Source organism: Mus pahari, chromosome 16 (assembly GCF_900095145.1).
Source record: "Mus pahari chromosome 16, PAHARI_EIJ_v1.1, whole genome shotgun sequence".
In the NCBI taxonomy this organism is placed as follows: domain Eukaryota; kingdom Metazoa; phylum Chordata; class Mammalia; order Rodentia; family Muridae; genus Mus; species Mus pahari.
In genome coordinates this window covers 34,139,042-34,153,749 of record NC_034605.1, presented here as the reverse complement: position 1 = coordinate 34,153,749, position 14,708 = coordinate 34,139,042, and the positions used below count along the sequence as shown (strand labels likewise).

General features: G+C 46.2%; 1 protein-coding gene across 2 annotated transcripts in view; it reads right to left on the bottom strand.

Moving 5' to 3' along the window:
- The window catches only part of Dusp22 (dual specificity phosphatase 22), a 49,487-nt gene extending 42,385 nt beyond the window's left edge, over window positions 1-7,102 (bottom strand). For both annotated transcript variants that reach the window (XM_021215612.2, XM_021215613.2), the window contains exon 1: window positions 7,011-7,102. In XM_021215612.2, coding sequence (XP_021071271.1) covers window positions 7,011-7,031 — 21 coding nt within the window. In that variant the 5' untranslated portion in view covers window positions 7,032-7,102. The remainder of the gene's footprint in view (window positions 1-7,010) is intronic.
- Between the last annotated feature and the right edge of the window lie 7,606 nt (window positions 7,103-14,708).

The window sequence follows — 14,708 nt, the reverse complement described above, 5'->3', positions numbered from 1 at the left end:
CCGAGAAGAAGCTCACTGGTAGATGCTGAGACTGTGGAGTCTGTGAACTGCCTTAGCTCACTCCTTGGTTATACTGTACCCTGTGGACTAAGGCTAAGGCCTAGTTAAGAAGAGAACACGTGGATCCTATGCAGGAACGAGGGGAGAGGGCAGGCAGTGGAGGTGAGTTAGGAGACAGATGGGACTTTACAGCTCTAGTATGAACATGTGGTCTGAGTATGGACAATAATTCAGAAGCCATTTGGCGTATCTCTTGGCAGCACAGGTAGTGGGCTGGCGGCACACAAACACTTCAGCTGTGTTAGCGACATCTTGGATTCCCAACAGAATGCTCTCAACTGACTCCTTGTGGAGTCTGCTCCAGGTAAGGTAACCCTTGAGCTTTGTCCCCCAGCCTACCGGGGCATTTGCCCTGTTCTACTAAAATAGCTATATCTGAATCTCACAGCTTATGGACAAGTTCCTTAGTATGGACTTTCAATAGCCAAAAGGGGGCAGATTGTGTGGAAAGACAGGCTTCCGCCCTGAGCCTGCTCCCTGCCACTGCTGGATCCGCCTACACTCCAGTCGTCACACACAGCTTTCAGCACAGATTCATCGTAGGTTCTGCACCCAGGCACTGACACCTTCCAAGACTCAGTCTCAATCTCAGTCTTACCCTTAGTGTGTCCCCCAGTGTCCCCATACCTGAGGAGATGGTAATAGTATTCCTCTTCCATGGACACAGACAGGGCTCCCAAGTGCTGGCATCCAGATTTTATGGAAAAATAGCCACTTTTACCTTTTTTTTTAAATTCCTTAACTGTAAGATGTATTAAGAAGGTCCATCTGTGGTCTGATTGTAGCCAATGAACGCAGTCTGTGACCTCTCTATGTGCCACTGCATCAGGGTCCTTTCAGGACTGGTTCTAGGACATATATCCATCAAATGATACATAGTTCCTTATGAAAACAGCATTGTATTTATAAGCATATATGTTCAGTCATCTCCAGATGACGATAGTAGAGGGTATATTGTATGTGCTGTGCCAACAGTTGTACTTAGGGAATAATGCCAACAAGGAATACCGTAAGTCCTGAGGATAGAAGCAGCCATTGCAGGTCTAACTACATAGTACAGGAATGAGACACAGATGAACGGTGCTTAAGCAACAAATGCGACAGAAATACCACCGATCTAGCAAATGGTAGGCTATGGCTACATTAGTGGACTCAGCCTATGTCCTTATAGCTGAATTTACAGGTCTACCTGGTTACCTTCCGGGATGTGGGTGAGACTGGAGAAGGTACCTGTCAGTATTAAGGGGCTGAGGATTAAGACCTGGGTAGCCCAATCCTGATAGGCCTTTCTGGCAGGGCACAAGATTTACGTTTCTTGCCGAAAGCTATGTGAAACTATGCAGGCCATAAAGAGAGCCTCAGGAAAGAGTCTGCCTGAAGAAGTGTTGACTGACAATCATGGAAGGTGAGGACTCTACATGCATTCTGCCAGGAAAGGAAAGGGCTGTGTGGGTCATCTTCTAACTTTGTTTTCTAGACAAGATGGTGAGCTAGAACGTCATGGGCTCGACTAGCAAGCGAATTGCTCCCACCCATTTCTGTAGTTAGACTCTGGCTCTCTTCCATATAGAGTTACAAAACGAAATCAGGGAAGGCTGGTTTCTAACAGATTAAATAGTACTTGGGAAGACTTCTCAACCAGTCAGCTTTGTGATTTGAGGACGAGAGTAAGTCTGACTCACCAGCTGGCTGATGTTGTTACTGTCGGTAACCTTTGGGCACAGAGAAAGAGAGAAGGAAGCAACTAGAATGACTTTCCAGTGGAAGGACAGTTTGTAGAGCAGCCTGCAGAGCAGTGTTCACTGGGACAACACGGGAGACCAGTGCGAACACAGTAAGGCCAGCATCAGCACCTGGTCTGCAGCAGGATGGGTCAGGGGAAAAATGTCTATCTTGTGACTTGGGGATGTTTTACTTCTCTAGAAGAACAAGCAGAGAGTTGGTCCTGATCATCTTTGTCCTTCAGAGTTGTCATTCTGTCTCTGCTGAGCCACCTTCCCTGCCATTTGCCCGGGGTTCCTTATAGATATCTCTTCTGGTCACAAACTCCATGCCATACTCTGTCCTTTTGTCTTGTCTTATTTTCTTTACCATAGTTATCAGTACCCAGAACTTGTTTCCTTACTTTCTGGCTGACCTTGAGAACCAGGCAGGTAGGTATCTGCTCGTTTTCTGTTGCTACTGCAGAGTACCAAAGACTGAGCAGCCTACAGAGGGAAGGTTTAGTTGGGCTCGCGGTTCTGAAAGCCCTAGAACATGGCCTCAGCACCTTGTTCAGCTTCTGGTACGGGCTTGCGGTGGGAGGGCAAGTGGGTGCATGTGGAAGAGAGAGGCTGAGCACAACAGTTAACCCACTCCTGAGAGGAAAACATCACTCCACTGATGAGAGCACTGACTCATGACTCAAAGGCCTCCTATGGGACCTACCGCCTCTCTGCACTGACATACTGAGGATAAGACTCAACATAGCTTTGTGTGGGTGCGAACCACATTCAAACCAAGGCAGGGCACAGCCCTTTCCACCATGTGGCATTCTGATAGAGGGTCAGTGAGATAGCAATGTGAACCACAGAGGAACTGGCTCTTTGGAAGCCCCTGGTCAGAAAGGTGCCTGTCTGTCGGCAGACAGTGTACACCATAACAAAAGCAGAACCCTGAAAGGCAGAAGCACTTTAGGATCACATGAAAGCACCCAGGGGTTCCTAGCTCCTTTTGATCAATACCCTCCACACTGACTTATTACTCAACTGTAACACCAGCCCCACAAAAGCACAGAACCCTCAAACCCTTTGCTTGTGTCCCAAGGAATTCTGCTTTCTAAGGGAGGGAATGTTTGGATTTATTTTTAAATTTTTCTTAGTACTGTAGGATGCCACAAAATCTGAGATACCCACCCAAAAAGACGTGAGAAATTCCTGATGAACAGCTGACAGGAAGCAGTATTTTGAGTGCATGTGGCATCTGGGGTTCATCTCAGGTCAAAAAGGACTTCCTGGGTTTTTAAACCCAAGGACATTTGGAAAAAACTATGGTGGATTCCCTGAGAGGTGAAATAGCACAGACTTTTCCATATCCTTTGGCCAAGATTTTACCCAGATTTTACATTCATAAACAGACATATCTAAGTGACCTTGTGTATTCTTATATTATTGCCTTAAGCATCTGTTCAATGAAATGTGAAATAAGATTGTAACGCTAAAGGAGAAAAGAGTAGGCTCCAAAATACATCCCTATAATCCCAGCTACCTGGGAGTCTAAGGCAGGAGGACCATAAGTTCAAGACCAGCCTGGGCCATAATAGCAAGGTCTTGAATCGAAATAAATCAAAAAAGGCTTGGAGATGCAGGTCAGTGGTAGAGCACTTGCCTACTATAAATGAGGACCTATGTTCAATTTTAGAAGATTAAAAAAAAGAAATGAGACAAGATTCAGATGGTATAGGAAAGATAGTATCATTATGGTGCAATGTCTGTCCACTAGCCCTGAACTTGTTCACTTTCTAAAGTGGGTCCTCCATGACTACAAAGAATGCCTAGAGGAGAGTCTTCAAGTTTCCCTATTTTTTTCCCCACTACAGGAACTAACACTGAGCCTAGGCAGCAGCAAGTGTGGAGTAGTACAACTTGGATGAATGGATGGTGGATGGATGGATGGATGGATGGTGGATGGATGGATGGTGGATGGATGGATGGTGGATGGATGGATGGTAGATGGATAGATGGATAGATGGATGGATGGATGGTGGATGGACGGATGGATGGATGGTGGATGGATGGTGGATGGATGGATGGTGGATGGATGGATGGTGGATGGATGGTGGATGGATGGATGGGTAACACAGCCAAGTTAGCTGGTGACAATGGAAACCATGCTTAGCAGGGCAAAAATGTGAGACTTCCAGCTCCTCCCCATACTGATACAGTACTTCCCACAGGATTAAGCCCACTCCTTGATAATTAATTACTCAGTTCCAGGTCAAATAAGTCTCAGGAGATTCTGAGACAAAGAAGACAAGACCAGAGGTAGGCAACTGGGAACAAGTGTTCCCCACTCCCCTGGAGATGAGGGGAGGGGAGAGGGACACCGCAAGGTCTGGAGATTTTGGGTTGCCCAGTGTAGGTGAACAGAAATGGCATCTACTGGGTAGAGGCCTATCTAGCTCCCTGGGATACACAAAGGCCTCCACAGCAAACAAATGCCATCCCAAATGTCAGGTGAGCAGTTGCTGAGGACCCTTCCCTATGCCAGGAGCGTGCATCTCCTTTGGATGACAATCCTTTCCTCACTCCTTTCTCGTCTCACACAGAAAGTCATTCTAAACACATGTCAGCCACATCTGAGCCTGACGCACCACCGTGCTCAGCAGTGGACAAAACCAAGAACTCTGATCACAGAGTACAGTTTGTAAAAATTCACCTAAAATTCTCCTTTGGTTTTCCTAAGAATCTGAGTAGTGACTGGGAGAGGCATCGTTTTACACATCTGAGAGAGAAAACAAGAGACTGGATTACGCTAACCACTGAAGGTCTTTTAGTTTTAAGCATCTATGAATCCAGGAAGCGAAAACTGGACTTTTTGATATCCCTGCCCTCTTAGCAACAGAGGGCTTCTCGTGGAAAATCCCAGCTGAAGGGATAGTAGGCCTCCCACTAAATGCCAGGACAAGATCCTTGCCTGCCAGGAAAGGCAGGGGGAGGAAGAGGCCACCAGACCAGTCAGGAGAATGCTCATGAGCTGAACAATACTGGCAGTTCCTGGAGGAGAAGATGTCAGAGCCTGAGGGTCCTCCTTTCCTATCCCCAAACGACACTCTTACATTCTAAGGCATTACACAATTTGCTCGTAATCTTAGAATCACATCTCCATCATTAGCATCTTCTCCTGATTCTGTAAATCAATTGTCCCTTTTTTTCTTTTCTTTTCCCAACTAGGGAAAAACAGAAACCCTGCTCCAGGTTAGACAGCAACACATTGGAGACCTCTGGGTAAGACTCTTGGTTACCAGCATCCAGTAATTTACCTCGCTGCTACCTTCTCTTGTAAGTCTGGTGATCCCTTCTGATCTCAGATGAAGATGTTTACGCTGCCAGGGATCTTTTGCCTGGACTGAAGATACCTTCCTTTGGGATGATATCTACTTTCCTTACACCCTAGAAATGATCTTTAGAGCCTGATAAACTTCCCCCAACCCCACCCATCCCATACACAGGTGTGGACACATCGTAATCTGGGGTAGGCAGTGTTTGTGAGCCAATGGTTGGTTTTTGAGCATTTAAAATGTAGCATGTTAAGACTCCACAGAAAAAGATATTACATAAATAATTTTACTTATTGGTTACATGTTGAAACATTTTTAAATATTCTCAGTTTAATAATATTCTTTTCATGGTGAGCATCTGGTCTGACTTTTCAAATAAAGTTCACTAGGAAAATGTAAATGATATATCTGGTTCACATTATATTTGTACTGAACAAGCACTGTCCTACATTGAGGAGGTCTGTAACAGACTTCTTGGTCCTTTTGCTGCCTTTCTTTCCTCCTTCTGTTCCCAAAAGCACTACACCTGACATATATTCAGTACAGACAGTACGTATTGAGCCACCGAAGCACCTAATTTCTCTGTATGTATAGTTTTCCGTCTCTACACTAGAAATAGTGTCTGTACAAGCTGGTTATGATAATAAAATAGTCAAGGAATCTACTATAAAAAGGTAAATAGCACAATGTGGATATGAATACTGTCACCTTCGCTGAGAAGTATGAAAAGAATATCCCTTAGGCAATCAATCATTTGTATACCTAAACCCATTCTTTCAATTAGAATATAAAATACTAGAAACCAAATGCAGAAAGGGACAGTAAACAGTGGGGCCAACTAGAAATACCAAAGGAAAGCAAACAGAGCCCGTGAGCCCCAGGCAGACATCTTCACCGGTCTAATTTTAAAAGCAGAAAGCTCAGAGCGATGACCGATCCCTGTGCTGATGAGAACATAATACAAGCATGTATCCATGAGAGGGAGTTTGTTTCTAATTTGATCACTGGTGAAAATAATAATAATAATAATAATATCCTAGTCACCAACACACAAAAGTCACAACGCACAAAAACATGGAGACTGTGCAAAGAGCATGTCGGCTTCCATCAAAGACATGTTTGTTCCCTCCTCAGTCTTGGATCTCTGCCTCAATAATCATTCCCATGGAAATAACTAAACCACTGCAGAGCCCCTCGCCACAAAGCAGAGACAAATGTGAAAGAGTGAAGAAAGGAGGGGAGAAAGCAAACCACACCATTAGAACCCATAAACAGGACGGATAAAGTAAGTGGAGACAAGGTGGGGGTAACGCCGGAAGCTAACCAAACCCAGGACCATTTAAAATACTTGTAGAAGTACTTGTCTTAGTCCTGGCCATCCAAAGCCTTAGTAAGATTTCTCTTTGAACCAGCAAGTTCCTTAACCTTGAGGCTGACACAAATAGAATCCAGAGGACTGTCACCACCAGATCATCCTCAGTCTAGGGGGTAGGGGTGAGAAAACTGGCCCAGAGGGTTTGGGCCACCACAGGGGCAAAGAAAGAGTTTCTAGAAGGCCTTGCGGCCACAACAGCCAGCCAACAGGTTGCCCTAAGGAAGCCCTACAACCCGGGGTCAACCAGCTCCAGACACTGAAAGCCATGTCAGTTCTAGGGTTTCCGTGAACTTCCCCCACCAGAGTGGCTTATCTGTGCACGCGCACACAAATCTGGGGAAAAAGAGGAAATTACAGAAGCCGCCCATCTGGCCCGGTTCACCAATGCTGTGGGTGGCAGACGTCAAGGGGCCCGGTCTCAGGGGAGGGCGACAGACCAGCTCCGGCATGGGTTCCCCCGCTCTCAAAGGGGCACGCTATGCGGGTCAGGGCTGCGGAAGCTGCAGAAAAGAGGGTGCGGCCGGGACCGGACGTTACCTGGCTCATCCCACTCCCCATGGCCGCGCCGGGCTCGCCGCTCCGCGCTCGCGGGAGGAGACCCGGCGCGCAGCCGGGCGGGCGGGCGGGCGGGGCAGCGGGAGGCGGCGCCAGGGCGGCGCTCGCAGCGCGCTCCACCCGGGACGCGGCATTACTGTCCGGCCCCTGCGCACGTCGGGGACCGCGGCCCTCGCCCCCGCGGCCGGACGCCCAACGCGCACGCGCTCGTGCTCGTGCACGAGCCCCAGCCTGCCACCCCGCAGTTTGCGCACGCGCGCCGGGGGGGGCAGGGGGGCGGGTGGCGGGCGCAGCGGTAGGGGGTCCCCAAGTCCCTAAAGGCGGTTTCCCCTGGGGCTCCCTGGTGCCAGTTACCGGCAGTGTCTCAGGCCTTGACTCCCTGGGTGAATCAGGTGTGAGAGCCTGGGCTCGGGGCTCCCCTGTCTGGGTTTTCTGAGCCAACAGTTTTAGGCGGGGGGATTCCTGTGGGCCCTGCCCCACCCAACTCAGACCGAGAAGGAGCACGCTCTGGGAAAGGTGGGCTAGGTGACTCACCTCTGCGGAGACGTGACCCTGGTCGAGGAGAGGAACACAGCTGGCTGTAGGCTCTCTAAATGGTCTTCTTTGGGGCTGTGTGTTGCAATGACTGCCCCCAGAAAGCCCCCATGTACCTGCATTGCGGTTTTGTCTAGAGTGTACATGCATTCTAGCACGTAATAAAATTATTTCAGGGCCGTCTATCACCCTTGGTAAATTTTTAATTTCCTTTATAGGCACAAAGACCTGGGGGTTTGAACATCCCTTTCATTGGAGTCACCCTAAGACCCTCGGAAAACACAGATACTTAACATTACTATTTATAACAGTAGCAAAATTACAGTTATGAAGTAGCAAGGAAAATAATTTTATGGTTGGGGGATCACCAAGTTATGAGGAGCTGTTATTAAAGAGTCACAGCATTAAGAAGGTTGAGAACCACTGAACTAAAGGTTTCTCATTTCCATTTTGTATTCTTGACAACACCCTACACCCAGTAGATGCCAGTACTGGTTGAATAAGATAATGCCATGCTTCAAGCCCAATTCTGCTGGCCTCAGATCACCCTCCCCCTTCCTGGAATCAGCCCCAGGGGTTGCTCTGTTCTTTCTTAGACACCCTAGACTTGATCTTACACAGGGTCCTGTGTTACTGACAATCTCAACCCCCAATTCTTTGCATAGCTTTTTTGAGGTCTCAGTAAAAAGGTCATCTCCCCATAGAGTCTTCTCTCAACTAAACCATCCAGTTTATAAGGGATGCTCCAGGTACCTATAACATTATTGTGTCACATTTTTTTTTCATACACTTAGGATCAGAAATTATACTTAATTCCTTAACATTGGCCTATCTCATAAGCTAATAACTTCCTGAAAGAGGTCTTTCTGTCTTATTCACTACTTAGTCATATGACCTGGGGCAGCAACTAGCATAACATAGACTAAATGTTTGCCAAAATAATTAATGGGGTCTTGGCTGAGAAACCAGTGGGGAGGTTCTAAAAACACAACAAACAACCAAACAGGCAAGAAAGCAAGCCAGAAAAAAAGAACTGCTGTTGAGCTGGCCTAACTGGGAAAGTTAGTCACTGCCAAGTCAGATGACCTGAATTCTGTTCCTGACAACCACACAGTGGAAAGAGAGAACCAAGTTGTGTAAGTTGTCTTCTGACCACACTTGTGAGTGCACACACACACACACACACACACACACGCACCAATAACTAAATAAAAATAAATAGTAAAAAAATGTGAAGAAAAGTATTTAAAAATTCTAGAGTGCTAAAAAATGTTTGGGAAGAGCTCGACTCTGTCTAGTATGGTTGCNCCCCCCCCCCCTACACTCACGTCCTGGGCACTCCCCCCACCTTCCCTCCCTCAGTGTGTGCTTGCATGCATTGTTCCCTGCCTTCAGGATGAGATTCTGGCCTACTTCTGCCCCTCCTCCTTACAGGACTGGTCCTGCACTATCCCCCTCTCCTCCTCTTCCTCCTAATCACATGGGCAACCTGCCCCCTCCCCTCTGTACCATAGTGTCATTATGCAATTACGCCTGCTGCTTAGAATCAGCATAGTTAAGGGACTCTAGTAGGGAAGTCCCATGGTCAGCTTCTATCCCCAACTCCTAGAAAGATCTTGGACCAAATGAGTCACTTTCTCAGCATTTGCCTCTTTACACATTCACTAGATGATGCATTCACTAGATGATGTGTTTGAAAGCAACCAGCCAGTGTTTATTCCTCTTCCTTCTCCTTAGGCCATTGTTTTCAGTAGAAAGGTGGACTTCTCCAAGCACAATTTGTTCATAGGTTGTTCTACACCAGTAAATGACAAGCACCAATAATGTTTTTTCATCTGCCATCTATACTTCTTTCTGTGCCAATGCTTCTGTTATTGTTAATATTATTACTATTATAGCTTAGATCAAGAGTTCCTTATTCCTCTTTCCTGACAGAGTTAGCATCCCTGCCTGCATTTGACTTAGCATACTCATCTCAAATCCTCAGATTTCATTTTTTGAGAAGAGTAGGGAAAAAGATAGCCCCAGAAGTCAAGAGTCTGGTGATGGACGGATTGATTGATCAGTCAGGTGCTTTTGCTTGATTGATTGTGAGACTTCCTTAACAAGAGTCGTTGTCTCCTCTCCCTCCCTAGCTTCATCTTAGAACTTAAACCCACAGCCCAAATAAGTAGCTGTGCCATATGCCTTGGCCAAAGCGTGACTGAAAGGAAAAGAAAGGCAGACACTGGAGTGCAGGAAGAAGACACAGGGCAAAGCCCAGAATTCAGAAGTCGGAGCACAGATTGTTTTCTCTGTTTCTGTGGCTCTGTCCAGAAGGAAGAGGCTCAGATGACTACTGAAGGCCTCGGAATCTACCCGATAGCCTGGCCATGGGGTTGGCCTCTATGGAGAATGACCTCATCCTTCAGAAGGAAGGCCACCTGTTCTCAGCCCTCAATCAGCCTTCTGTATATGTTTCCTTCTTTCTGGCAAGAGTCTTGAAGAGCTCAGATCTCAGAGCTTCAGGTACATGCGGTATGCTTCAGAGAAGGACCAGGCAGGGCATCGAGAGGAAATAGTGAGAAGATTCTAAATCAGTGTCATGCAAAGACAGAACCTTGAGTTCCTAACGGTGGATGGAAAAATGAGTCCTTTTTTTTTTATTTTTTTTAAACACACAAGTTGTAGACTCTATGCCAGGTATTGTCAGCACAGCCAGCCCTTGCTAAAAGGTCAGTTGTTTGTTTGCTTATTTGATTTGGTGTTGATGATTGAACATAGCCTCAAACATAGACCAGCACTGAGTTATATACTGCTACCCTCAAGAAAAGTTGTTCTATGTGACATCCAGCATACAAAATAGTTCCCAATCCGAGAACCTTTATGTGTTAGATAAGGAAAGAAATACAGCCAGGATAGTGTTAAATTTCTGTCTTAGATACTTTTCTATTGCTGTGATAAGACACTATGGCCAATGCAACTCTGCACTCCCTATCTTTCCCCTCCTCCTTCCTTTCCTCCTCTTCCTTTTCGCTTTCTCTTTATTTGAGGGGTGGTCTTGCTATGTAGATGATTCTCTATACCCAAGGCTATCTTCAAACTCAACCATTTCCTGCTTCTGCCTCCCAGGTGCTAGGACAGACAATGTGTGTGCATTGCCACACTTCTCCTTCTCTCTCTCTCTCTCTCTCTCTCTCTCTCTCTCTCTCTCTCTCTCTCTCTCTCTCTCTCTCTCTCTCTCTCTCTCTCTCTCTCTCTCTTTCTAAAGCAGTATCATTTGTATGTGTGGTGGCTCTTTGAATTAGGAGTGACCAAACACCTATTGACTCCCCTAAAACAACAACAACAACAACAACAACAAAACAGATACAAAGTGAGTTTAATAGAGCAAGGGCGAGGCGTTGTAAGGAGAGGGAGAGCAGAGAAAGAGGATGGAGGCATAAGGAAGAGAGGATGGAGGATTAGGGAGGAGAGTGCTAATCTTGCAAGTGTGCTTTCCTGAATTGCTGGGCTCCACTCCTCCATCCCTTGCTGACTAGGCAGAGCCCAGTGTTTTCTAGGATTTCTCTCCTTGATATTCTGTTGCCCGAGTTTTGGATAAGACACTTTGCCTGGCATAGCCACTTCCTTGTGGATATTGTTTTGTTGTTATTTCCCTTGCTTGGCATGGTTTGGCCTAACTGCATCTCTGTGCTTGTTGAGAAAGAACCTTTAACAATGAATTTGTTCCTTTAAGATGTTTAGACAAAACCTTGCTATGGTCCGGAACTCTATTCCCAAACAACTAGCAGAATCTGAACGACTAATGTCTTCCCAGCCTCTGCAGAATATTTTACTTTATCTTGGTATTTGACAGGACAGGACTGATGTAAGATCCAACTCGAGCCTTGCTCTATTACCCACCTCCTCCTCTGCCACCACTGCCAGGGTCTAGCCTCAGCATGGAGAAGAGTTCTGAGAGAAGGGGTGACCCGGAGCTGCAAAAAAAGAACGACTGGAAGTCAAATCGTGGCTCCAGGCTGATGACCTGCATTCTGCTTGATCCAGCTTTTCCAGTCTGCAATTCTCTATGTTCTGCTCTCTCTGGGGATCTCTCTGTCTGTGTCCTGCTTGCATGTGAGTGTGTGTGCATGAGTGTGCGTGCGTGTGCGTGCGTGTGCCTGTCTGTCTCTGTTCTCCAGGCAGTTCTCTCTTTTTATCCTAAAAAATTCCTGGATTGCTCGTCTGCAGAACACAGGTCCAGTCCTTTATTTTACATATTAATCCAGTCATTTACTCCAGGTTTCCCTTTGATTATCTTATGAATCAGTTTCTCCTGACCACAGCATCTCCTTTGATCCTTAAGAGAGAGCAAGCATGCCTTTTTATCTTAACATTGCAAAAATATTCAGAGATCTGCCTGCCTTTGTATCTTTTTGACAAGCTGGCTCATAGTGTAGCTGCCTCTTTTCTTTAGATTCATGAGTCCCCATAATTCATATTACATCCTTACATTTTGCATAGTTGAGAAATCCTATTTTTTTGAACTCACGTATCTTGAGCTTTCCCTCATATCCTTCAGGGCTATCCTGAAGGTCCCATTTTGCTTCACCTCCTGCATTCCTGCTGTCTCAGATTATCATGATGTCATTAACCTTAACAGGGAGGACATTCCTTGAAGGAACGTGAAGATATGTGCATCATTCCACTAACAAGACTTCTGCCTGCAGCAGCCATCTACATCTCCTGGAGGCTCACCCCAGGGTCCTTTCCCCGTGGCAAGAACCATGTTACCCTGTCCCCACCAGGGTCACGCAAGGCTCAGCATACCGCTCCAGCTCTCTTGACCTGAAGGAACACCCAGGAGCCTCACCAGCTCTGCCCCCCTTCAGTGTCTAGCCACAGTCTCTAGAGCTTTATCATCCAAACTGACCACGGAAGCTGCAAGGTGGGGGAGAGCAGGATAGCCCCTCGGGTTCCTAGTCAGGCAACTCCATCCATTGGCACTTCCTGCACTGGCAGCCACCTCTCTGAGAGTCACTTCTGCTTCTTCAAAAGCCTAAAGGGACACCTTAGTTCAGCATGGTTCTAGGCAATGCACAGTGCCTTAGCCACATGGCACTTGTCTGCTGGATGTAGTTTTGGAACTCTTCCCAAAAAGAAAGGTCTGAGCTTTGTTTTGATCATTTAAAAAAAAAAATGTACTCTATATGAAGCCAAAATTGAATTGGGAACAAAGGCGCATGCCCACGCAGCCTGGCTGAGGGCTAGAGGGAGGAGGGGCTTTCCTGAGAGAACGGAATGTCCCAGGAGAAATTATACTCACCATCATGGGGAAGTCCATTTAATACGAAATCACACTTGTTATCGAACATTCTACATCAGGTTTACCTTTGTTAATAGTTATCTTTGGTTTGATTAGTCACCACCAAAGCCCTATAAGTTGGAGAAAGTCATCACACAGTGAACAGACCTCAGAGTGATGGAGGACCAATAATCCACTGTCCACTACCGTACACTTGCGTTTTTGTCTTGTTTGTTTGTTTGTTTGTTTGTTTCAGAGTAATGCCTGATTTAAAGGATGGAGCCCAAAAGAGACATCTCCTCACCCCCAGAGCAACCACCCAGCACTGGTAACTATCGATGATTCCTTGAACAGGACCTCCCACCCCTACAGTACGAGTTGCCTGGGTTTTTCATATTGTTGTCACACCTCCACAACCTTTCTCTAGGAAAGCTGCTGCACAGAGAATTAAGCCAGGGAAACCTGAGGTCTGTCTGAGTCACACGGGATTCGGACTGACTTTTCCTACACCTCCATGGGGACCCAAGATGTCTACGGCAAAGAGTACCCCATTTGGCTTGTGTATGTTGTAACAACGAACAGAGCTGGACATTTATATTTCGTTTGGTAATAGCTTCAACTCCCCCTCCACCCCACTCAGAAGCACAAAGGGATATTTCTTTTCTCTTACGTTATTCATGGGTCTCTGGTGGTGATTTTTCTCAAATGAAGGTGCATCCTGTCTCCAAAGTGATGTGAGATCTTTCCACACACAAAACCTGCAACTTTGAAGTAATAGCTCCCAATCCTGCTTTCTGAGGGGTCAAAAGGGCAGCCCAGACTGGGGGTGGGGGGATTCAGGTAGAGTGGTTGGCAGGAAGAAGGCCTGGCACATGACTTAGGTGGTATGTCACATCTTTCCCCCATCACAGTGCTTTTTACAAATAATTATGATGTGAGACAAATACTGGTTGTTTTGTACTATTCATAACTACTAAGAGAACAGCTGCAGGCCCTTGGCATTGCTGGTATTTGCCTCCTACCATGGGAGGCAGCTGCTTCTTGCTACGAAAGGAAGTTTACTTTCTGCTTGATTGATAGCAACCCTACCACTTGAGGGGCAGTAGAGGTGTTGATGTCAATGTCTGCAGTTGTGTATCGGAGAACGACATGACAACACAAGTTGGCTAATAGTATATCTGCTAATAGTTAGCAGAGCTAACATTTTGAACAAGGCACCTGCCCTCTAGGCGGTTACTAAATGCCGTTCCACATTAGTAGACCCTTACCTCTCATTCAGTATTTCTTTAAAGATACATAATACATGCATATGGGTACATATAGGGATATTTGTGGATATGTAAATGTGGCTTTTTGTTTGCAAGATGCCAAGCCCAGCATGACCCTGATGGGGACAGAGTGACACGGTTCCTGCCCCTGGGACAGGACCCTGATGTGAACTTTCAGGAGGTGTCGACAGCTTCTGTGAGCCTAAGGCTTGTTTGTATAAAAAAATATATTTTCACATCCCTCCAAGGAATGTCCTCTCTTTTAATGCTAATGACTCCATGATCATCAGACCACATGAGTCCAGGAGGTGAAGGTGTGGCTAATCTCACCACAAACACTAGAACCTTCAGGACCGAAGGTCTATGGCTATAGGAAAGAGCTCTAAGTACATGAGTTCAAAATATATACAGTTTCTCAACTATGCAAAGGATGCAGTATGAATTATGAGAGGTTTTCCAAATCTCAAGGAACAGAAATAGATATACTATTAGCCAGCTTGTCAGAAAAATACAAAGACAGGCAGATACAAAGGCAGGCAGATACAAAGGCAGGCAGATACAAAGGCAGGCAGATACAAAGGCAGGCAGATACAAAGGCAGGCAGATACAAAG